Source organism: Lepus europaeus, chromosome 12, assembly GCF_033115175.1.
Source record: "Lepus europaeus isolate LE1 chromosome 12, mLepTim1.pri, whole genome shotgun sequence".
In the NCBI taxonomy this organism is placed as follows: Eukaryota; Metazoa; Chordata; class Mammalia; order Lagomorpha; family Leporidae; genus Lepus; species Lepus europaeus.
Genome location: NC_084838.1, coordinates 83,774,032 through 83,800,126, shown reverse-complemented (window position 1 = coordinate 83,800,126; position 26,095 = coordinate 83,774,032). Strand labels below are relative to the sequence as shown.

General features: G+C 40.5%; 1 protein-coding gene across 4 annotated transcripts in view; it reads left to right on the top strand.

The window, feature by feature from the left end:
• The window catches only part of PRUNE2 (prune homolog 2 with BCH domain), a 305,278-nt gene that overhangs the window by 252,877 nt on the left and 26,306 nt on the right, over positions 1–26,095 (top strand). For all 4 annotated transcript variants that reach the window (XM_062208438.1, XM_062208436.1, XM_062208437.1 and 1 more), the window contains exons 11-12: positions 9,018–9,218; positions 23,062–23,235. In XM_062208438.1, the coding sequence (XP_062064422.1) occupies positions 9,018–9,218; positions 23,062–23,235 (375 nt within the window). The remainder of the gene's footprint in view (positions 1–9,017; positions 9,219–23,061; positions 23,236–26,095) is intronic.

Below are 26,095 nucleotides of genomic sequence, written 5' to 3'. Positions count from 1 at the left end.
GGGTTTAAATACAAGGCACACACAAAAAGAAATATTAAATTCTTGGTTGCAATTTACATGACTCTCACTTTGTATTGGGCTCATTCCTTTGCCCTGCACCAACTTAGGGTCAGGCCAAGATCCTGGGCCATGGCATTACCCATCAGTCTAGGCTAGGGAGAAGGGAGATAATTAAACTTGCTTTCTGTCCTACTATTTAAGGTGCATGCTTTAATAATTAATCATGTGACACACTTATTTTTACATGTTCTGTGGCCAAATAAACTTGATGACAAGATTCACAGAGAACTTCTGAGAATACAGGCACTAAGGCTGTAGTTATCCTATGTGGTAGTAGCTACCCACATATGGCTATTTAAGTTAATTAAAAATTTAAAATTCGATTTTTTTTTTTTTTTGATAGGCAGAGTGGACAGTGAGAGAGAGACAGGGAAAAAGGTCTTCCTTTCCATTGGTTCACCCTCCAATGGCCGCCATGGCGTCTGGCACTCCAGGCTGATCCAAAGGCAGGAGCCAGGTGCTTCTCCTAGTCTCCCATTCTTTCACTTAATTTCAAATGCTTAATAGCCATATGTAAAACATTTCAGTCTTCACAGAAAGTTCTTTTGGACATCATTACTCTGAGAATTCCTATGATATACAAATCCAGTGGTTTTTTTTTTTTTTTCAAACTTACTGTTCAGTTGAAAGTTATTTTCAAGTAATATGTAAAAATATTATATGGAAACAATTTTGGATATGGTCTCTCCAGAAAAGGAGAATCTTAACAATAAAAGAACAGTGCTAGATCCCTTAGGACATAGCCAGAGTTAGAATACCACAGTTGAAGGGTATAACAGATGACTTTTGAAAAACTGTGTGCCAGGCCCAGCGCCGTCACTCACTTGATAATCCTCGGCCTGCAGCGCCAACATCTCATATGGGCACTGGGTTCTAGTCCCAGTTGCTCCTCTTCCAGTCCAGCTCTCTGCTGTGGCCCGGGAGGGCAGTGGAGGATGGCCCAAGTGCTTGGGACCCTGCACCCGCATGGGAGATTGGGAGGGGGCGCCTGGCTCCTGGCTTCAGATCGGCGCAGCACTGGCTGTGGCGGCCATTTTGGGGGGTGAACCAATGGAAGGAAGACCTCTCTCTCTCTCTCTCTCTCACTGTCTGTAACTCTACCTGTCAAATAAATAAATAAAAAATCTTTAAAAAAAAAAAAAAAGAAAACATTTAAAAAAAAACAAAACTGTGTGCCAAGAAATTCTGTCATTTATGTTTGTAGGTGAAGACAGCACACTGTTTTCTCCTACTCTTCTCTCACACAATGAACTTCTGTGACGAGATGTGTAGGGAATTTTCCTCATACACCAAACAATTTGGCAGGGGATACCAACTGGGTATCCTATAATTCAATTCAATTCTGACAAAGTCTACTTGGATGCCCCTTCAGATGACTTCCAACTATGCCACACCTCTTAAAAGTTCCCAATATCAGGGCCAGCACTATGGTGTAGTAGGTAAAGGTGCTGACTGTAATGCCATCATCCCATATGGGCACCGGTTCGAGTCCTAGCTGCAGACTTCTGATCCAGCTTCCTGATAATGGCCTGGGAAAAGCAGTGGAGGATGGACCAAGTACTTGGGTTCCTGCCACCCATGTGGGAGACTCTAAGAAGCTCCTGGCTCCTGACTTTGGCCTCATTCCAGGGCTGGCCCTTATTGCCATCTTTGGAGTAAACCAGAGGATGTAAGATCTCTGTCTCTCCTTCTTTCTCTGACTTTCAAAAATAAATAAATCTTTCAAAAAAAAAAAAAAGAAAGAAAGTTCCCCAAATCACCACCTGGGGACCAATACATGAACCTTTGAGAGGACAAACAACATCCAAACCATAGCAACTAGACTATGCATGATTGATTGCTAGGACTATCTCTAGGTGAAAAGTTCATTTGTCATTTGTGATACTTGCAGCTGAGATAGTTATTAAAAGAAGTTAATAATTTTGCAGACTGGGCCCAGTTCAAAAGTTTATAGAACTCAAATGTTCATTTTCCCAGGTAGCAGCTGGATATGTTCATAAATCTTGGTCCCTCAATGACTTCTTAACTCCATCTTGAAATGCTTATAAATGTTGTTTTTTGTCATGATTTTCTCTTGAAGTTCACATTTCTCTATTTTGGTCATGGTCAAGAAGCATCAATGAGCGATCTTTGGATCATGTATCTATTTTATATAGGTCTGGTACTTCAGAATTGGAAAGGCTCATTCCCAGGAAGTCGTAGCTCATAAAGAATGGGAAGAAGTGACTATAGCTACAGAGATTGAGGCCACATTTCAGAAACAAGGAGGCAGTCAGAGAGCAGGACTTAGGCAATACAGCAGTACTTTTCATTGGAGTTTTTCCAATAAGGATGATCAACTGCTTCCAGTTGATGTACAATCACTATGCTGGTAGGAAAAGTAATTAAACAATGAGTTATACATCATAATAAAACATTATACAAAGTACAAGCAACAGTAAGAATACCAAGGAACAGAAATAACATCATAATGGATCCAAGTACTTGAGCCATCACCTGCTGCCTCACAAAGTGTGCATTAGGAGGAAGCTGGAATCAAGAGTGGAGTCAAAATTCAAACCTAGGCACACAGATGTGGAACGCAGTCATCTTAACTGCCAAATCAACCACCCAATCCACAAACAGGCTTTTCAGGTTGCTGTAGAGGAACAGGACTTGTTTGGAAACCACCCAAGTTGATAGATATTGTTTTACTGATCTATTTAGTATTATAATGTTGCTTCCAATATAAGGAGACCTTGGAACTTAATTGTCTACAGCCAGAGGCAAGCCATATGTCTCCATTCCATAACTGGGTGATAGTTCTTCCTAACAGGTGGAGAAAATCATCCTTGGGTGTTTGTTCTGCCCTTTTTAATGATGATCTTCTGGGATCATCAAATGAAAATAAAAGACTTTATTAATGTCTTTTGCAGACTTGGCCTAGTTCAACAGTTTACATTTCGATGCTCAGTTTAAAAGTTTGCATTCTCAGACTGAAGCCTGATAATGTGCACAAGTCCTAGTTCTTTCATGGCCTCCCAACTCCATTTCAAAATGCTCTTTAAATGTTGCCTTTTGTCCTGATTTTCCTCTAGATTTCACACAAGGTATGGAGTAAAGGGTGTAGACTTTCCATGGCCTTTCCAAGGGTGCTACAATCCCAGCACCCCAATGTATCCATCAACCTGAAAGATTTTCTTTTTTTTTTTTTTCAGTGTTATGAATGCTCCTCAGTTTTCTTTTTTTTTTTTTTTATTAAACTTTTATTTAATGAATATAAATTTCCAAAGTATAGCTTATGGGTTACAATGGCTTCCCCCCTCCCATAACTTCCCTCCCGCCTGCAACCCTCCCCTTTCCCGCTCCCTTTCCCCTTCCATTCATGTAAAGATTCATTTTCAATTCTCTTTGTATATAGAAGATCAGTTTAGTATATATTAGGTAAAGATTTCAACATTTTGCCCATATAGCAACATAAAGTGAAAAAACTACCATTGGATTACTAATTATAGCATTAAATAGCAATGTACAGCACATTAAAGACAGAGATCCTACATAATTTTTTTTCAAATTAATTAATTTTCTATGCCATTTCCATTTTAACACCAGGTTGTTTTTTTTTTTTTCATTTCCAATTCTCTTTATATACAGAAGATCACTTCAGTATATAATTAGTAAAGACCTCATCAGTTTGTGCCCACACAGAAACGCAAAGTATAAAAATACTGTTTCAGTACTAGTTATAGCATCACTTCGCTTTAGACGACACATAGGGACAGATCCCACATGGGGTGTAAGTACACAGTGACTCCTGTTGCTGATTTAACAATTTGACACTCCTGTTCATGGCGTCAGTAATCTTCCTAGGCTCTAGTCATGAGTTGCCAGGGCTATGGAAGCCTTTAGAGTTCGCTGACTTTGATCTTATTCCGATAGGGTCATAGTCAAAGTGGAGGTTCTCTCCTCCCTTCGGAGAAGGGTACCTCCTTCTTTGATGGCCCCGTTCTTTCCACTGGGATCTCACTCACAGAGATCATTCATTTAGGTCTTTTTTTTTTTTTTTCCATGATATCTTGGCTTTCCATGCCTGCTATACTCTCATGGGCTCTTCAGCCAGATCTGAATGCCTTGAGGGCTGATTCTGAGGCCAGAGTGTTGTTTAGGACATCTGCCATCCTATGAGTCTGCTGTGTATCCCACTTCCCATGTTGGATCTTTCTCTCCCTTTTTGATTCTATCAGTTAGTATTAGCAGATACTTGTCTTGTTTGTGTGATCTCTTTGATTCTTAGAGCTATCAGAGCTATCAATTGTGAGCTGAAATTGATCACTTGGACTAGTGCGATGGCATTGGTACATGCCATCTTGATGGGATTGTGTTGGAATCCCCTGGCACATTTCTAACTCCACCATTTGCGGCCAGTCCGATTGAGCATGTTCCAAATTGTTCATCTCCTCCCTCTCTTTTTCCACTCTTAGATTTAACAGGGATCACTTTTCAGTTAAAATTTAAACACCTAAGAATAATTGTGTGTTAATTACTGAGTTCAACCAATAGTACTAGAACAACAACAACAACAACAAATACTAAAAAGGATAGAGTATTACATTGTACATCTAAAGTCAGGACAGGAGCTGATCAGTTCATTGTTGCTTATAGTGTCCATTTCACTTAACAGGTTTCCCCTTTGGCGCTCAGTTGTCACCGATCAGGGAAAACAAATGATATTTTTCTCTTTGGGACTGGCTTAATTCACTCAGCATGATGTTTTCCAGATTGCTCCATCTTGTTGCAAATGACTGGGTTTCGTTGTTTCTTACTGCTGTATAGTATTCTATGGAGTACATGTCCCATAATTTCTTTATCCAGTCTACTGTTGATGGGCATTTGGGTTGGTTCCAGGTCTTAGCTATTGTGAATTGAGCTGCAATAAACATTAAGGTGCAGATGGCTTTTTTATTTGCCAAATTAATTTCCTTTGGGTAAATTCCAAGGAGTGGGATGGCTGGGTTGTATGGTAGGGTTATGTTCAGGTTTCTGAGGAATCTCCAGACAGACTTCCATAGTGGCTTAACCAGTTTGCATTCCCACCAACAGTGGGTTAGTGTCCCTTTTTCCCCACATCCTCTCCAGCATCTGTTGTTGGTAGATTTCTGAATGTGAGCCATTCTCACCGGGGTGAGATGGAACCTCATTGTGGTTTTGATTTGCATTTCTCTGATTGCTAGTGATCTTGAACATTTTTTCATGTGTCTGTTGGCCATTTGGATTTCCTCTTTCGAAAAATGTCTATTGAGTTCCTTGGCCCATCTCTTATGTGGGTTGTTTGTTTTGTTGTTGTGGGTTTTCTTGATTTCTTTGTAGATTCTGGTTATCAATCCTTTATCTGTAGTATAGTTTGCGAATATTTTTTCCCATTCTGTTGGTTGCCTCTTCACTTTCCTGACTGTTTCTTTTGAAGTACAGAAACTTCTCAATTTGATGCAATCCCAAATGTTAATTTTGGTTTTGACTGCCTGTGCTGTTGGAGTATTTTCCAGGAAGTCTTTGCCTGTGCCTATATCTTGCAGGGTTTCTCCAATGCTCTCTAATAATTTGATGGTTTCGGGTCGTAGATTTAAGTCTTTAATCCATGTTGAGTGAATTTTTGTGTAAGGTGATAGGTATGGGTCTTGCTTCAAGCTTCTGCACGTGGAAATCCAATTTTCCCAGCACCATTTATTGAATAGACTGTCCTTATTCCAGGGATTAGATTTGGATCTTTGGTCAAATATAAGTTGGCTGTAGATGTTTGGATTGATTTCTGGTGTTTCTATTCTGTTCCATTGGTCTATCCATCTGTTTCTGTACCAGTACCATGCTGTTTTGATAACAACTGCCCTGTAGTATGTCCTGAAATCAGGTATTGTGATGCCTCCGGCTTTGTTTTTGTTGTACAGGATTGCTTTGGCTATTCGAGGTCTTCTGTGTCTCCATATGAATTTCAGCATCATTTTTTCCAGATCTGAGAAGAAGGTCTTCGGGATCTTGATGGGTATTGCATTGAATGTATAAATTGCTTTTGGGAGAATAGACATTTTGATGATATTGATTCTTCCAATCCATGAGCATGGAAGATTTCTCCATTTTTTGGTATCCTCTTCTATTTCTTTAACCTGAAAGATTTTCAAACTTTGTTGTTCAAGAGTTTTTATCGAGGTTAATCTCTAACCTCCCACCTCTATCCCAGAGGTCAGTGAGTGTGACTGGAAGTTCCAAACCTCTGGTCACTGGTTTTGTTGTTGTTGCTGAACAGCCCCACCTAGAAGTTATCTGGGGGTCCCATCCTATGTTACCTCATTACCAGAAACTCAGGTGTTATCCAAAGGAGCTTGTTATGAGTAACAAAAGACATTCCTATCACTTAGAAAATCCCAAAGGCTTTAGGAGCTAGGAGCCTGGAACCAGAGACTGAGACCAAATATGCTTCATATGACATTAGATTAGGTTATCTCTACTTTTGTTTGGTTTTGATAAACTTGGTTATAAACTGCTTTTCCAGCTCTACCTCTATTAAAGGAAACGCATGTGAACAGCAAGAGACACACCACAGTGCGCTCTGTATGTAAATATTAACATAAGATTGCCACTTATGGGAGTCAATTTCAAGCAACATTGGCCTCAGAGGTAGTGCCTGGAGTGAGCAGTAAGCCTAGCGGTTAAGATGCCCACATCCCACATTGCAGTGCTCCTCACTCCAACCTCCTGCCGGCGCAGATCTTGGGAGGCAGCAGTGCTGGCTCCAGTGATTGGATTCATGAGTTCAGTTCTTGGCTCCCGGCTTCAGCCCAGACTCAGCCCCGACCACTGCAGTCATTTGAAGAGTGAACCTGTGGTTTGAAGCTCTTTATGTCACTCACTTTTTCTGTCCCTCAAATAAATGAAGGAAAAGAGTTACTGACTGCTGTTACAGATTCAAAGAATGTGACCTGGGAGAATACCTCAGGTTTTATTAACAAAACAAACAAACAAAAAAGGCCATCCAAGGAAAGGTCACTGAGATCATATATGGAATTGTCAGAACTTGAAGAGAAGTATTCTGGGAGGAACTGTGAACACAGAAGATTCTCTGTTTTTGTTTGTTTGTTTTTAAAGATTCATTTATTTATTTGAAAGAGTTACAGACTGAAGGAAGGAGAGACAGACAGAGAGAGAGAGAGAGAGAGAGAGAGAGAGAGAGAGATGGATCTTCCATACATTGATTCACTCCCCAGATAGCCACAACAGCCAGGATTGGGCCAGGCTTAAACCAGGAGCCAGGAGCTTCCTCCAGGTCTCCCATGTGGGTGCAGGGGCCCAAGTACCTGGGCCATCCTCTGCTGCTTTCCCAGGTGCATTATCAGGGAGCTGGATCAAAAGTGGAGCAGCTGGGACTCAAACCGGCGCCCATATAGGATTCTGGAATTACAGGCAGGGGCAACAGATAAAATTCTTTTCTTTTAATAGCATGTTTATTATACTAATTTCTTTGTGTCTAACTTCTAAGATTCTGAAAAACATTGGTAAGACATTTTGTAATTGATAAAATCATTTTAAAATAATTTTCATAATCATTTTTAAATAATTTTCATATGCCAGAATCTATTCTAAACACTTCATCTATATTAATTTGGTTTTCATGACAAATATATATGGTACACACTATTCTAATTCCTGCCTTACCCAAAGGGAAAATGATTGATAGAGATTTTGTTTTGTTTGTTTTATTTAAGGTATACAAATTTCATGCATTTTTATATACAGATTTAGGAACATGGTGATACTTCTCTACACTTCCTCCCACCCATGGTTGCACCCTTCTTCCTCCTTCCTCTCCTAATATTATAATATAATAATATATTATTATATATTAAATATATTATATTATATTATATTATAATATTAAATTAAATATAATATATATTATATTAAATATAATAATATCCTAATATCTCTTAATATTTACAAAGATCTATTTTCAGTTTACTTTATACTCATATTATTAACCCTACACTAAGTAAAAAGCTCAACAAATAGTATAAAGAAAAACACTGTTCCTCAGCAGTAGAGACAAGGGCAGTAAATGATTATCGAGTCTCTAAATGTCAATTTCATTCCTCTACTTTACATTTTAGGTACTCTATCAGCTACCACAGATCAAAGAAAATATATGGTATCTGTCTTTCTGGGACTGGCATATAATTTTTTTAAAATATTTATTTATCTATTTATTTGAAAGTCAGATTTACACAAAGAGGCAGAGAGAGAAAGAGAGAGGTCCTCCATCCACTGTTTCACTCCCAGATGGCCGCAACGGCCAGAACTGTGCCAATCCGAAGCCAGGAGACAGGAGCTTCCTCTGGGTCTTCCCACCTGGATGCAGGGGCCCAAGAACTTGGGCCATCTTCCACTGCTTTCCCAAGCAATAGCAGAAAGCTGGATCAGAAGTGGAGCAGCCAGGACTCGAACCGGTGCTCACATGGGATGCCAGCACCACAGGCAGCGGCTTCACCCACTATGCCATAGCACCTGCCCAAGGGACTGGCTTATAATTCTTAACCTCTGCTCCACAGGAGCAAAGTCAACACACACCATTAGAAAATGTGTGCATATGTTGGCTTAATTGTTTTTCTTTAGTAATATACTCCATAAAAATTCAATTTAACATAAGAGCAATATCAAGTTCTCAAACCTGAATGAGGAAGTTCTACAAACTAGTTTTCTACCCACTTAGCAATAGCTCTTGCTTCTTGTCTCCATCAGCCAGAGCTGAATGGTCTAGCAGAAGCCAGAAGACCGCTGTCTGGAAGGGGGTCCAATCACATAGAAGGGAGTGTAACAAGTCTATCTTTTCTGAAAGGGCCTTACAAATGTGTTTTTCACTGGGGCCCAAATCTGCCCTTGGCAGCCATGCTTATGGCCTAGTACTTGATGTTACCATTCCTTTTCTTCTTTAGAACCTCCCAGTTCTTTGGATCTTAACAGCACTCATCCTCGGAGAATCAAGCTCACAGCCCCGAATATCAACCTTTCTCTGGACCAAAGTGAAGGGTCGGTTCTCTCTGATGACAACCTGGACAGTCCTGATGAGATTGACATCAATGTGGATGAGCTCGACACTCCTGATGAAGCAGATTCTTTTGAGTACACTGGCCATGGTAAGTCCATAAGCTTGGCAAAGCCAAAGTGAAATGATGAGTGGAAGAGCATCTGACTGGTAGCAGGAGCAAGTCCCACCCACCCCATTCTTGTGCCAGTGGCTCCTTTCTATGATTTCTAGAAGCTTTTGTTTGTATTTCTTGCCTGACAGTTTGGGGCAGGCTTGGTTCACAGAGGTCACACAGAAGGCTGGCTGTATTATCAAACCCCTACTCTGTACCAGGCCTCGTGCCAGGCACTTGGAGTAAGGGGAAGAAGGCTGTGAGATGCTGTGTTCTAAGAAAACTGGAGCTGGATTTGCAGGAGAGAATTGAGTCTAGAAGATAAAATTTGAAGAAGAGAGGTCAGGGCTTAATAATTTATTTGCAGACACCTGCACTCTCTGGAATGTTCGGTCCCCCGGATCCTTACATGACTGGCTCTCTCTCTCTTTATTCCGACCATAGTCAGGAGTCACATCCTCAGAGAGGACTTCCTGTACTTCCGGAATCAAAAGTGCTTCCCACCTCCCTGCTATCGTCACCCTGTCACTCCCTATCCTTTATTTATTTCCCACACATCACTAGCTGAAATTTTATTGTGTAACTATTTGTGTGCTTGTTTGTTTACAGGTTTATTATCTTTCTCTTCCAGTTAGAATGTATGTTTCAAGAGGGCAGGGACTTTGTTATATTTGATGCTTTATCTCCACTCAGAAAGAAGAAAGGATAGGGTAGGCAGAAAGGGGAATGGGTTCAAAGAAAATAAAAGTTACATGATCAAAGACTGACATTCCTGATATGAATATCAGTCTCACTTTAGTTCTTTCTCTCTCTGTCTCCCTTTCTCTTTTAAAAGATGTATATATTTATTTGAAAGGCAGAGTTACAAAGAGAAATATTTTCCTTCCTCTAAATCACTCCTCAGTTGGCTGCAATGGATAGGGTTGAGTCAAGCCAAAGGTAGGAGCCAGGAACTTCATGTGGGTCTCCCACATGGTTGCAGGGACCCAAGGACTTGAGGCATTTGCTGCTGCTTTCCCAGGCCACTAGCAGGGAGCTGGATCAGAAGCAGAGCAGCTGAGACCCATATGGGATGGCAGCACCACAGGTTGCAGCTTTACCCATTACAGCACAGCACTGGCCCCTAGTTCTTTCTCTTGTTAATGAAATTTGGTTTGTTGAGAACTACATTCATCTCAGCACTTCTAGCCCAAAATGGTCACCCCGTCGTTTCCTAACCCAATCAAATACAGAGATTCTGTAGGACCGATTAGCCATCAGTCTGCTATAAGCTTATGAGCACTTCTCATGGTCAGGATGAAAGGCAGTTTGAGAATTAGAAGAATTGTATTTTGTTGTACAAAATGAGACACTGTCTCTTATACCTTTTTTAAAAAAATCACAAGGTTTTTTCAGGCTTCTAATAATGCATGGAGAATAGTTCATGTGTTTGCTCTATGAAAATCATATTTGTGTGTTTTTTCCACTTTACAATTATAAATAAATATATATATATGACTTTTCTAAACAATATGACGTTTAAAATGTGAATAGATTTTTGGCATGTGCTTATCAGTTTACTATTTTTTTTTTTTTGACAGGCAGAGTTAGACAGTGAGAGAGACCGAGAGAAAGGTCTTCCTTCGCCAGCGCCGCGGCTCAGTAGGCTAATCCTCCGCCTTGCGGCGCCTGCACACTGGGTTCTAGTCCCGGTCGGGGCACCGATCCTGTCCTGGTTGCCCCTCTTCCAGGCCAGCTCTCTGCTGTGGCCAGGGAGTGCAGTGGAGGATGGCCCAAGTCCTTGGGCCCTGCACCTGCATGGGAGACCAGGAGAAGCACCTGGCTCCTGCCATCGGAATGGCGCGGTGCGCCGGCCGCAGCGCGTCTACCGCGGCGGCCATTGGAGGGTGAACCAACGGCAAAAAGGAAGACCTTTCTCTCTGTCTCCCTCAAAAAAAAAGAAAGGTCTTCCTTCCCTTGGTTCACCCTCCAAATGGCCGCCACGGCCCGCACACACTGCACCCATCCGAAGCCAGGAGCCAGGTGCTTCCTCCTGGTCTCCCATGCAGGTGCAGGGCCCAAGCACTTGGGCCATCCTTCACTGCCTTTCCAGGCCACAGCAGAGAGCTGGACTGGAAGAGCAGCAACCGGGACAGAACCGGTACTCCAACCGGGACTAGAACCTGGGATGCTGGCACCGCAGGCGGAGGATTAGCCTAGTGAGCCGCAGTGCTGGCCTATTTGGTCTTATCTTCAGATACAGATTGTTTTTTGGTACTACCAAAAGTGCCTTTAATCCTATTATTTTGATCAGAATTTGTAGTATATAATCCAGTCTTAGATGACAAATTTTTCTAATCTCTTGGGGAAGAAAGAAGTATGTGTGCATATAAAGCATTTGATTTAAACAATGGCAGCCTGGAGTTTCTGTTTTATTCTCTGAAGTAATAATATTTGCAAGTGAAAGCATTGGCAGCAGGTATTTTTTTTTTATTCATTATAAAAATTCTTCTAGTCTTGAAAAGCAATTCTACAATTAAATGAAACTCTGACTTCAGAGTCACACTCCTGCCAGCAGTTCCACTCGAAGAACATAATTAAGAATTTCATCATCTTAACTAATTAATTCAACCAGTAGGTAGTGAGCCAGGAAGCAACAGCTGTGACCACTGTACATTTAGACCCTGCCTTCACAAGGCTTAGAGCTTTATTGCATCAACTTAAAAAATATGGAAGCAATAAATGGACTTGTATAATATTTAAGTAGAGTTCATTTTGCATCTTTATCATCGTGTTCATAAATTTCAGTACGGTCATCCCTCAGTATCTATCAGAGATTTGTTTCATAACCCCTGCAGATACCAAAATTTAAGTATGCCCGTGTTTCCTAATAAGACTTCACAATATTTGAATATAATACTTTAAATTATCTCTAGAAATAAATGTTTGGTGCAGTGGCTTAAGTTGCCACTGGGGACATCCACATCTCATATCAAGTGCCTGGTTCAAGTCCTGGCTACTTCATTGCTGCTCCAGCTTCCTGCTAATGTGCGTGCTGCGAGGCAGCAAGTGATGGCTCAAGGACTTGAGTCCCTGCTACCCATGTGGAAGACCCAGGGGTTTCTGCCTCCTGACTTCAGCCTGGCCCGGCCCTAGCTGTTGTGGGCATTTGGGGAGTGAACCAGTGGGTAGCAGTTCTTTCTCCTCTCTCTATCTCTCTTTCTATGCCTTCCAAATAAAATGATAATAAATAAATAAAATTTAAAATAAATCATCTCTAGAGTATGCATAACACCTAATACAATGTAAACGTTATGTAAATAGATGCACTGTATGGTTTAGGGAATAATGACAAAGTAAAAATAAAGTCAGTGTATGTTTACTACAGACACAATTTTTAAAAAGTATTTTTGATCTGTAGCTGGGTTAGATTGTGCATGAGGGAGTCATGGACATGGAGGGCTGACTTAATTATCTGGGTATTTGTTCTGGTAGATTGAAATACACCAGTAAGAAGTGAAAGAAGGTCTTGAATTCACAATGTTTCCTGACATTCCAAGAGTCTTTCCCAGTAACTACATCCACCCCAGCTGCTCTTAAAATTGTTTTCTCTCTCTTTGTCTTCCCTCCTGTTTCTGTAATTCTGCCTAACAAATAATCAAAAAATACAGCTTTAAAAAAATTAAAGCTTATTTTGGTGCAAAAAAAGTTTGAAGTCTACACCTAGTTTTTTTGGTAATACATATTTTTCATAAACTTTTTGAAGACCTTTCATAGGCATGGGATATTTTGCACCAAAATAAACTTCCCTTTTAATTCCAGTTTCCACTAGTTTTTTGCAGTCCCCTTGTATATTAACTTCAAGTCCCACAGAAGGCAGCTGTGGTATGACCCACTGGTCCTCCCTCACCACTCCTCCACTTCCCTGTTGCAGTGGAGAGCTTTGTCAAACCACATCTGAATCTTTTATTTTTATAAATAGTAAGTGGTGGTAGCTGAGCAAACTAGTAATTAAAGCTGCCACTTGCTGACACTGTTCTTTTTGTTTAGTTGACACAGTTATGTTGACAGAGCTGATAGCCACAACCCTAATTTTAGGTCTTAAAGAACAGAATTTTAACCTAAATTGAATTTTAAAATTCACCTTGATTTTCAAATAAGAGGTGTATATACAGACACTGTTTTAAACAAACAAAAACATTATATATTGAAGACATGCAGTACATCTGAGCAGCTCCATTTTGTAAAAATGCAAATATAGATAAATGTGTAAGAGGGGTGGCATATAAATAAATACACTTTAGACCCAAAGTATGAAATAAACACTTGAAAATGACATGTTTTGGGTTTTCTTCTGTGAGCACATTTTAAAAACTAATTTTTATTTATTTATTTTTACTTTTTCTAAAGGTAGACAGACAGATGGATAGACATTTCCCATCTTCTGGTTCACTCCCCAAATGTCCACAACAGCCAAAACTGGGGCAGGCCAAATCCAGGAGCCAGGAAATCAATCTGGGTCTCCTGCGTGGGTAGCGGAAGCTCAATCGCTTGAGCCATCACTGATTGCTTCCCATGGTACACATAATCAGGAGCCCAAGTCAGCAGTGGTGCCTGGCCTTGAACCCAGACACTGATGTAGGACTCAGGCAACCCAGGTGGCGTCTTAGTCCCTACACCCGATATTTGCCCCATGGGTTAAGCGTTTTCAACCAGGCCAATATGTTCTCAACGAAGTTGGAGTTTTTCAGGCATGGTCTTTCAAAAGCATTTGGTCAGCAATTTATATGAGTGAATGAAAACTTTCCCAGTGCTGACTTTATCCCAGGATCCATTCTAAATAGTAGCTCTTTCAATGCTCATGTTAATTCTGTGAAATAGCTGCTATGCTCTCCTTCATTGTGTAGGTGAGAACCCCATGTACAGAGAAGTGAAACAGTTTGCCAAAGGTCTCCCAGAGCCAGCTTCAAACCCAAAGTTTTTTGTCCTTGACTTTGGTCTGTGCTGATGAAGAAGAGGAGGAGCAAGTGTTTTACCAGATCAGGTTTTGTCCCTGAAACCAAGTGTGGTGGGACACCCTCTCATTTAGACTCCCTTTTATCAGTCATGTTCATAGCTTGAGGACTGCTCTTTTACTGTCCTCATGATGTTCATTCCATTTGCTTCTTTATGTAGTAGCCAGTGAGTAAACATCTCTGCCAGGGAATTTGTCGACAAAATGGGATTTTGCTTATGAGAAACTTTTAAATCTCATTATCAAAAGATGTCAAAGTAGTCTTCACTTCTAAACAGTGTTTTTCTTTAATAGTCACATCCAAACAGTTGGGAAACTTAACTTAAGGGACCAATATAATTAAGAGTTGCTTTTCTTTGATATGTTGTAAACAACATGCCAATACTTCAGAAATGTGTAGTTTGTAAAGGACTTCAGAGGTCAGTAATCCATAGTAGATCTGAGAATTTTGTTTTTGTGGGTTTTTAAAAAATGCTTTATTATACTAAACCTAGAATCTTAAATATATACAAAAGACAAAAATAATGATCTATTTCTATTTTCTTTTTTTTATTATTAAAGTACTCCTTCTCTGACCAAAGGGATGATTTTATTTTATTTTTTTTAATGTATTTGACAGGTAGTTATAGACAGTGAGAGAGAGAAAAAGGTCTTCCTTCCATTGGTTCACTCCCCTAATGGCCGCTACGGCCGGTGCAGCGCTGGCCAGAAGCCAGGAGCCAGGTGCTTCTCCTGGTCTCCCATGTGGGTGCAGGGGCCCAAGCACTTGGGCCATCCTCCACTGCACTCCCGGGCCACAGCAGAGAGCTGGACTGGAAGAGGAGCAGCCGGGACTAGAACCGGGCTCCCATATGGGATGCCGGCGCCGAAGGCAGAGGATTAACCAAGTGAGCCACGGCGCAGGCCCCAATCTATTTCTATTTTCCAAACCAACTGCAAAGTAATTTTTACCATAATTTGGATATCAGCAAAGGCATTTATAAGGAAAATGAAAATGATAAAGAATTTAAGCCTGAATATTTCTGCTAAGAATGTTACAAGAAACGCTCATGTGATCATATATATTTCCTTCTGGGACTCTCACATGATGTTTGGAAACCTTGTCTAAACTACCTTTTGTAAAATTAACCCATAATTATGGCTAGTTTTCTGGGCTCATAAGGCACCCCCCAAATTGTTTCCATTTCATTCAACTTCCCCACTAAAGGTCTTCTGTTATTTTCACAACCTATAAGCAATCAGCTTATAAGATCAATTCCATGTTTTTGGGAAGTGAGATACACAGCAGACTCATAGGATGGCAGATGTCCTAAACACCACTCTGGCCTCAGAATCAGCATGCAGATCTGACTGAAAAGCCCATGAGAGCATTTCAGGCATGGAAAGCCAAGACACTCTGTCAAAAAAAAAAAAAAAAATGAACTAAATGAAAAATCTCTGCGAGTGAGATCCCAGTGGAAAGAACAGGTCATCAAAGAAGGAGGTACCTTTCTCTGAAGGGAGGAGAGAACTTCCACTTTGACTACGACCTTGTCTAAATATGATCAAAGTTGGTGAACTCAAAAGGCTTCCATAGCCTTGGCAACTCATGACTAGAGTCTAGGGGGATTACTGATGCCATAAATAAGAGTGTCAATTTGTTAACAACAGGAGTCACTGTGCACTTACTCCTCATGTAGGATCTCTGTCCTAATGTGCTGTACGTTGTGATTTAATGCTATAACTAGTACTCAAACAGTATTTTTCACTTTATGTTTCTATGTGGGTGCAAACTGTTGAAATCTTTACTTAATATATGCTAAACTGATCTTCTGTATATAAAGAGAATTGAAAATGAATCTTGATGTGAATGGAAGAGGGAGCAGGAAAGGGGAGGGTTGCGGGTGGGAGGGAAGTTATGGGGGGGAAGCCATTGTAGTCCATAAGCTGTACTTTGGAAATTTATATTCATTAAATAAAAGTTAAAAAAAAAGACTCTACCTCCAATAGAGTCATTTTCTGAAGTACTGACAGTTAAGATTTCAGCAAACATAAAAAAAAAATCAATTCCGTGTTTTAAAACTCTGCATATAAATTAATCAAGTGTTGAGCTTCCTTTATTTCATCCACAAGCAGCCTTGCATCACAATGGTGGTATACAAAAGAAAGATATTTCTTTGTATGATTTGTATTTTGAGGTTTTTTTTTTTCTTAAGATTTATTTGTTTGAAAGAGTTACAGAGAGGCAGAGGCAGAGAAATAGAGAAAGAAAGAGGTCTTCCATCCGATGGTTCACTCCCCAGTTGGCTGCAATGGCCAGAGTTGCGCCAATCTGAAGCCAGGAGCCAGGAGCTTCTTCCCAGGCTCCTACGTGAGTGCAGGGGCCCAAGAACTTGGGTCATCTTCTACTGTTTTCCCAGACCATAGCAGAGAGCTGGATCAGAAGTGGAGTAGCTGAGACTCAAACCAGTGCCCATATGGGATGCCGGTACTGCAGGCATCGGCTTTACTAGCTACACCACCACACTGGCCCCAGTATGCTACGGTTTTACACTCAATTGCTTATCTGCTATTTGTCACCAAAATAATTTTAAAGACAACTCTATACAGGGTGTTTTTGCTATAACAAGGAACATTTCAAACATTATATCTTCTAAGGATATTCACATCATCAGTGCAAGAGCATGATAAAGAAAGCTGGCCAACTTTCACAAATGTGTGTTCCTGCTGTAAGACCACAGCTGACACTGTCTCTAGTTAGTCTACACCACAGTGGACTCTCCACTGTGGTCTGTGTAGTATAGAACATTCAAGAACCTGTGTGCTAAGTCACCTCAAAAAGACAAAGGGAAGGTTCAAGTTGACCTCTCCTCTGTGTATGAGGGCTTACGTATTTTATTCAGTCTCCAGAGAGAAAGCTCATTGTTGTGATAATTTATAATAGAATTTTTTTTTAATTAGGAGGATGTTGCTAATTCCAGGGAGTCAGTAAAGCTATTTTTAAAAAAGATTTATTTATTTGAAAGGCAGAGTGACAGAGAGAGAGAGGGAGAGAGGAAGTGGGGAGTGGGAGAGAGAGATGGATCTTCCATCTGCTGGTTCATTCCCCAAATGGCTACAATGGCTGGGACTAGGCCATGCTGAAGCCAGGAGCCAAGGAGTCTACCTGGGTCTTCCACATGAGTGACTGGAATTCAAGCACTGGGACCATCTTCCACTGCTTTCCCAGGCACATTAGCAGGAAGCTGTTTTGGAAGCAGAGTAGTTGGGACTTGAACCATCACTCATATGAGATGTAGGCATAGCAAGTGGCAGCTTAACCCCATTGGACCACAATGCCAGCCCCAGTAAAGCTATCTTTACCTCACATTGTTGACTACTAGAAGTCAAACCTTATAAGAACATGGTGTTTCTCTAGTCTTAACTAATTTTTAAAAATGTGTTTATATCAGTCAGAAGATGATGGGAAGAAGGAGCCCCAGAATTTATGAGTTCATACTTTCTGAAACGTTAGACACAACAGCTCATAAAGATCCCCACACCCAGTCATATAGCTGTTCTCAACAAGAAACTGGGAAAATGTTTACATATGTGTATAGAAACACATACTTACCTTTAAGGTAGAGCTATCCCTTCTTACTCCAATGCCATAATCAAAACAATGTAAAGAAAAAATTAACAGCCAACTATATGAAAATATTGAATTTCCATTTGGCAACATTTGAGTGTCCTTAAATAAACTCATATATAGCTAAATGCCTATATTTAGTTATTTTTATTTGAGAGACCCAGAGACACAGAAGGACAGAGAATGTTCTCATCTATTAGTTCACTTCCCAAAGCCCATATGGCAGGGCCTGAGCCAGCTGAACCAGGGAGCCAGGAATTAAATACAGATCTCCCACATGGTTGGCAGGAGCCCATTATCTGAGTCATCACCACTGCCTCCCAGGGTCTGCATTGTCAGGAAGCTGCAATGAGGAGCCAGAGGTAGGTGGGTGTCCCAACCCATGCTTAACTGCCAGGCCAAATGTCCACCCCCAGCCAAACACTGAAAAGCTAAGCATAGGAAGAAAAATAATTCCAAAACATGACAAAGTTCCCTATGAGGAACTCCACCAAATGAGTAAGAACTGTAATGGGCAAAGGATTTAACAGATACTCCCCTGTCCATAAGAGAACTGTAAAGTCAATGAACATTAAAAATTCTCACTTTCTTTAATGCTTCATTAAGATTAAAACAACATGTGACATTTTCATCTTTAGTTTTCCAGGTTAAAAACTTTGATACCTCCAGTGTTCTTGATGATGGAAGGAAACAGGCACTCTCATGTTAAGAATATCATAGCATATGATATACTTAAGGGCCAAAATGTCCATAAACACTTTCAGATATTTTTACCTGTTGACTCAGCTTTCCTTTGCTAGGAAGCTTCTATTAGCAGTATCTGCACGAATGAGGTAAGGCAATGTTCTAAAAATGCTTACTGAAGTGAATTCTTTTTAAAGAACCATGACAACAACATGTACTAAAACAAAATTTCCATCACCATGGAATTGATGGACAGTAAAATGGGATACTTGAAAACTACTTTTAAAAATGAGCAGGATCTGTATTTTCTGAGTTTAACTGCTAGCTTTGCCTAGCAGTTAAGTCATGATTGGGATGACTGTACCTCATACTGTAGTGTCTGGGTTCAATGCCCATCTCTAGCTCCTGACTACAAACTTCCTGCTAATATAGACCTGGGAGGCAGCAGTGATCCCTCAAGTAATGGATTCCTGCCACTGGCGTGGAAGATCTGGGTTGAATTTCTGGCTCCCTGCTTCAGCCCATCCAGCTGTTGCCACTGCAGGCATTTGGGGAGTGAACCAATGTATGGTAGCTCTCTCTGTCCATCTCTCTCTGTCTCTTTCTGTCTCTCTCTCATACAATCCTGTATTAGATAGGAGTAAATTATAGAACTCTCTATGTGTGTGTGTATGTATGTGTATGTATATATATATATATAAAATCATATTTTGGGGAAAAGTGTGTAGAGGAAGAGAAATGCATATCAGTAGTAAAAGGTGAGAATGATCTTAACTGATTTTTTGCTTTTATGAAAAATTGCTGCATTGCTTGTAGATTTATTAGTGTGTTTTACTCTTTAAAAAAATTTAGAGCAGTTTTAGGTTCACAGCAAATTTGAGTAAAAATATGGAGTTTCTGTATATGCCCCACACCCTCTATGCTCAACCTCTCTCCCAATCTACATCTTCCATGAGACTGGTACATTTGTTACACTTGACGAACCTACGTTGACACGACACACATCATTATCACCCAGAGTCCTTAGTTTACATGAAGGTTCACCTTTGATGTTTATAGACATGGATCTGCTGTTATAGTATAGAGTTTCAGTGCCCTAAAAACCCTCTGTGCTCCACCTATTCATCCCTCCAATCCCTGACAACCACTGAGTCTTTTATTTTTTTTTCAGATTTATTTATTTATTTGAAAGGCAGAGTTACAGAGAGGCAGAGACAGAGAGAGCTTACATCAGTTGGTTCACTCCTCAAATGGCTGCAATGGCCAGGGCTGGGCCTATCCAAATCCAGGACCTTCTTCCTTGGTCTTCCATGCAGGTACAGGGGCCCAAGGACTTGGGCCATCTACTGTTTCCTAGGCCATAGCAGAGAGCTGGATTGGAAGTGGAGAAGCTGAGACCCGAACCAGCACTCATAGGTGATGCCAGCACCACAGGCGATGGTTTTACCCACTACACCACAGTGCCAGCCCCACCACTGAGTTTTTTACTCCTTAGTTTTGCCTGTTTCAGAATCTCATGGAGATGGAATTATACAATATATAGCCTTTCAGATTGATTTTCTTCACTTATTTATTTAAGGTTTCTCAATGTCTTTTTATGGCATGATAATACATTTTTTTTAGTGCTGAATAATATTCCATTGTTTGTACATAACATTTTTAATTTTCCATTCACCTACTAAAGGCCATCTTCATTGCTTCTATATCTTGCCAATTATGAATAAAGCTGATATAAACCTACATGTACAGGTTTTTATGTTAATGTACATTTAGAACACATGTGGCTAATTACCAAGGAGTACAGTTGCTGGGTTCTATGATAAGAGTATATTTCATTTTATAAGGAACTGCCAAGATATCTTTCAAAGTGGCTGTATTATTTTGAATGCCTACCAGTAACAAATGAGAGTGCCTATTGCTCTAAACCTCACCAGTATTTGGTGTTGTCAGTGTTTTGGATTTTGGCCATTCTAATAAATATGTAGTAGTACCTCATTTTCATTTTAATTTGCAATTTCCTAATTAAACATGCTGTTGAACATCTTTTTATGGTTACCTGCCATCTGTCTCTTTTTAATGAGGTGTCTGTTCAGGTCTTTTCCCCATTCCTATGTTGGCTGATTTTTTTTATTACTGAGTTTTAAGCATTCTTCATATATTTTAGATAACAGTCCTTTGTCAGCTTTGTGTTTTACAGATATTTTCTGTCTGCAGTTTGTCTTTGTCTCTTGACATTGTGTTTCATGAAAGTTTTTTTATTTTAGTGAAGTCCAGGTCATCAATTACTTTATAGATCATGCCTTTGGTGTTTTATATAAATAGTTGTCATAATACATAAGATCAAGTAGGTTTTCTCTTATGTTATTCTCTAGAAATTTTATAGTTTTGCATTTATATTTAAGTCTATGGCCTATTTTGAGTTAATTTTTGTGAAAGATGGAAGGTCTGGCTCCAGATTCAGTTTTTCGCATGAGGATGTCCAGTTGTTCCAGTCCATTTATAAAACCATCTTTGCTCCATTGAATTGCTTTTGCTCCTTTGTCAAAGATCAGTCAACTATATGCATGTGATATCTGTTTTACTTTTATAACTAGAATAAATAATATGGTATATAATTTTTTTCAATGAGGCAACTTAAATAAAAGTTGGTAGGAAATAAAATCATCACACTCTCACCCCAAATACATCACTGGAGTCAAGCTAGAGCAGGCCAGAGAACACTGAACACAATGAAGAAGGTTTGGTGTGTGGCAAGGTCATTGCAAAGAAGGGCACCTGTGTAAAGGAGCCTTGGAAGACAATCAATATCAGAGCCTAGAGTCCAGAGGGAGTAGACACAGATGGTATATAGGGTCCTAGGAAAAGAGCTAAGGTTAGCATCCTAGAGTCCTAATCTAAGTAAGAAGGAAGAAACAGAAAAAATTCCAGATGGATGGATGGATTTGAACAAGTGACATAGTGCTTAATCCAAAGCCAAAGATTACTGCTTTCTGTCCTCAATAAGTTGCCCAGTGCTGGTGGGAAACACAGTAGAAGATGGGGTGAGCCAGTGCTCTGTAGGTGGTGATAGCTATTGATGTTGGCACAAAGGGGTATGATTGCTTCCCAACTGGACTTCATTTTGCTACTCTAAGTTATATGCAATTAGGCACATTTGAATGTATAATTGCAGAGTCTTCCAGAACATAATGGCTTTGTTGTGGCTCCCTTACAGATTACCCATATTTCTAGGAACTTGTCCAAGCTTTCCTTTATTTATCGCTCAACTTCTCAGTTTTAATTGAGTTTTCTGAGTAGGTTCCAAGCTAAGTGTGGAGTGGGTTGATGGAGGTGATACAGACATAGCTCCTTAGCCAAAGGAACTCGTAGCCTCTTAGTAAAATAAATAGGATAAAGAATCACATATTCAAGGTATAATGTGATAACTTAAGAGAGTTGAAAAAGAAAGGTTTTGATATGTGTGTTTACTAACTCTGTGAGTTGAAGCAAACTACTTTGGAGTCAGCTTTTGCATCGATATAATGTCTATTTTAATATCTACTGCTATGCCAGTACATGTTAGATACTTATTCATTTTATTATTATTAATTTTATAAGTACATAATAAAATATTGCTATTATGATTATAAACTTGCCATAGGAAGACTACAAGTTATAGTGCAGTATAAATTCAATTGTCTTTTCCCATGAATGAAAACTAAGCCAGTGATAATATCTCACAATTACAGTGAAGGTTATAGATAATCTTTAAATTATATGATCAAAGAATAATTGTGGTTAAACTCTACTAATATTTCTAGTAAAAGTAGAAACAATCACTGCTTATTCTTTGAAAAAGTAACATGGTTACCTTTATTGGATGACCAAAAGTAAATTTCTCCCCCAAAGAATGCTAAATTGGCTTTTTTTATTGCCTTTTGTACCCACAAATCTAGCAGTCTTATGAATGTTTGTCCATAGAGTGTTTCTGGTCTATAACATTGTTTCCCACTTACAGTTAAAATATTTCTTTAGCATATTTTAAAATGGAATAATACACATCATATGTTCCCAATAAGAAAGGGGGTTCAACCCCGTTATAAGAGGCTTAGAGTAGAAGTGTTGGCTGGTAGTATCATCATGGTGCCAAGCTAAGGCACTATAAGAATGAACACTCAGGAGATAGGGCCTAAGAGAATCAAGATTATATGGGCCTGATAAATAACCTTTTGCCCCATCAGGAGGACCGGCATTCTTTAATCCACATGATTTAAGATGAGCCAGCTCTGGTTTATTCTCCATTGGATCACTATTGACACAAGACAGCCATGCTTGCACCAATTACCACCCTCAGCACAGCTTTAGCAGTGAATCTGGGTGTTCTACCAGTCAACAGAAACAGGCTTTATTGAGTAGACAAAATGTAGTGAGTATGATGTTAAGTTCCATAGAAGTCATCCAAAACATGGAGTTCCATCAAGCTGGCTTGTCCAGGAGGGAACTTGCAACCTACGCATTTAGTTGCCTCAATTGTGGATGTCTTGCTCCTTAAGCCCTGCTCTGTGCTTAATTTCCAGAAGATTCCATGGCAAACAAAGATTCTGGCCAAGAGTCAGAGTCTATTCCAGAATATACAGCTGAGGAGGAACGGGAGGACAACCGGCTGTGGAGGACAGTGGTGATTGGAGAACAAGAGCAGCGGATTGACATGAAGGTCATCGAGCCCTACAGGAGAGTCATTTCTCATGGAGGTAGTCAAGCTCTGTGCAAATCTGGGCCATGGGCAAGGGGCAGGCATTTTGAATTAGAAAGTAAAACTCGAGTTCTCTGAGGTATGACATCCCAAAGACCATGTTTTGCTATCAATTCTGCAGCTAAGTCTGTTACAGCATATACTCAGTTCAAAGAAAGCCTACTAGACAAAAAAACTTTCCCATGTAAAAAATGCTTTACACAATACACAGCTGTATTTTTGTAAAAAAAAAAAAAGATCTATTTATTTATTGATTTGAAAGGCATATTGACAGAAAGAGAGGAAGAGATGGAATGCAAGAAAGAGAAAGAGATTTCGTCTACTGGTTCACTCTCCTTGTGGCCTTAACAGCCAGGGCTGGACCAGGCCAAAACCAGGACCAGGAACCTTATCAGGGCCTCCCGTGAAGTTGGCAGGGACTCAGGAACTTGCGTCATCATCTGCTCCCTTCCCAGACACATTAACAGAAAGCTGGATCAGAAGGGGAGTACACAGGACTCAAAGCATGCACTCCAGGAGGGAGTGTGGTGGCTTAGCTCTCTGTGCCACAACACTATCCCCACAGTCTTTGCAAATTTCTCAAAAGCATAGTTGTCCAACTTAATACTATATGTGTGGAATCCCTGTCAGTTGTTTGTAGGGTTGGACTGAATGCTTCAGAGTGCATAACACCAAGAGCACTACAGCAGAGGTGCTTCTAATTACAAAACAGTCTTCTGTCCTCAGAAGCCTTAGGAAATCTTTTTAGACTCAGCCTTCTCCCTCACCTGAAATTTACTTTTCTATCAACCATATTAAATCCAAGCCCAACAAGAGCCAGTCTCAATCAAAAGTTCCACCCGTCTCATGAGGGACAAGGGAAAGAGAAAAGTGTATTTTGTATTTCCAGTGCTTTATGGGGGGCTCAGAGAGCATATGTGACCTTGATTAATTTGGGATTCGTGACGAGTCAGATGGGCACAAGCAACACATTTAACGTTGTTGACTGCAGAAGGCATCGACAGCTTTTTGATTTCTCTGCTGCATGCATTGCTTTTCCGAAGTCCTGAGGCATCACGGTAGCTACCCAGCTGTTGCAGACAGTGTGAGCTGATGGTGCTGTTGTTGCTTTCTGCATTCTTTCTTTCTTAATGAGGATGGGGAAATGAGAGTCTTGGCCCTGCGTTAAACTCGTAGCTTCTGTTTTCTAACTAGCAGAAGGACTTTGTTATTCCAATCAAACATCCCTCCGTCAGCAGGTTTTTCACCTTCTATCCCATGCACTGCTGCCTCCACGTAAGTATCAAGAGCACCCAGGGAACCCTACCATGACAGAGAAGGAGGATGCCAGTGGGTATCCTACCGTGCCCCTTCTGTATCCTGCCTCACTGTTGGCCCTGAAATGATAGTGTGGCCCAGCAATAACTGCTGTGGGGCACAGGCAGTGTCCTGTAAGAGTAAACTTTGCTCAGCTCTTCAGAATGAAGGCTGGTCTGATCTTGCTGAACATGACAGGCAACTGTGCCCATAAGATCCCTTTTGTTCTTACCATGAAGCCCACAACTGAAACATAATCCAAATCACCCCACAAGATCACTCCTCCTTTTCAGATAGTATTGGTTTGCTTGCTTTTTTGGAGACAAAAACGAAGTTAAACTGAATAAAGGCTGGTTGTAAGAGTAGCCTGTGCTCATTCTAAAGAGTAGAAAAAGTGCAGAAGGGTCCATGCACGTCGATCAAGGTCACCCAGTGAGAATCTCTGTGCACATTGCTACCTCTGCATTCTAAAAGAGTCCTTATGTCATGAAGAAGACAGGCTCACAGCTTTGCTGCTGTCACGGGCTGGATTTTCTCTGAATAGTTCAATAGATTAGACTACTTCTCTGAGCATTAGTGAAATTAGGTAGGTAGGTCGGGTGGATGGGTTAAGTCCATCAGCCTGTTGCCCAAGTCAGGAAAGAATGATTATCAAAGCCACTGCTTCTGCCTCACAACTTTGTAAAACTTCACCTGAGATCATAGGGCTAACCTGGTTTGCTGAGCTGTCCACCCCTGCCATCCCCTCCCCTCTGGCATTTGCTCCTCTCCATTCTGTGTTGTGTGCTTGACTTTTGTCTGTTTGACTGTCTGGTTTGTTTTCAAGAGAAGGCCGTCTTTCCTGTCCCAGCTCTGCCTTGGCCTTCTCCAGGCGCTAGCCTGCATGAACATGCCTGTGGCTGCACTCCTTGGGAACATTAGCAAGATGCCACCCTTGCCTGCACCCTGGTCGCCTTTTGTACTCTGTAGGTAAAGATCATTGAGATGCTACTCCAGAATTTTCTAAAGCTTAGTCTTCCATATTGGAAACTTACGCCACTTTCCTTTACCTTGATGATAAAGCTTCTTACTATTGAGTTTGTCATCCTGGCTTCTGATTAGCATTTTAAGAGCAGCACTCACTCTGCCCATCCATATGAATCTTGGTGCCTTGCATTTGCTATGAGGATGTTTCCCATTTGGATCAACAGAGAGTTGGTAACTGGACAGTGCTCTGTGTAGTACACTGTATGGGGGGGGGTGATCAACAGTGTTGCAAAATTATCCCCAAAGCCTGCCCCATGTCCGTGCCAATTAGAAATACTGATGCATGAAAGCACTATTGGAGCAAACAATTTACTTTTCAGCTCTAGTGACCCTGAAATGAGCTATGGCTAGAGGCGCTAGACATAGTGTAGAAGAATGAGGTCAAAAGCCTGTTTTGCCACTTACTGGTCAGTGACCCTGGCACAACACTTACCTTCTCTGGGTCTCAACTACACCATCAATCAAATGAAGGTGATTGCAACACCAGTATTTGCATCATGTGAACCCATGAGCAGCGTCCCTTAAAAACAAAAAGC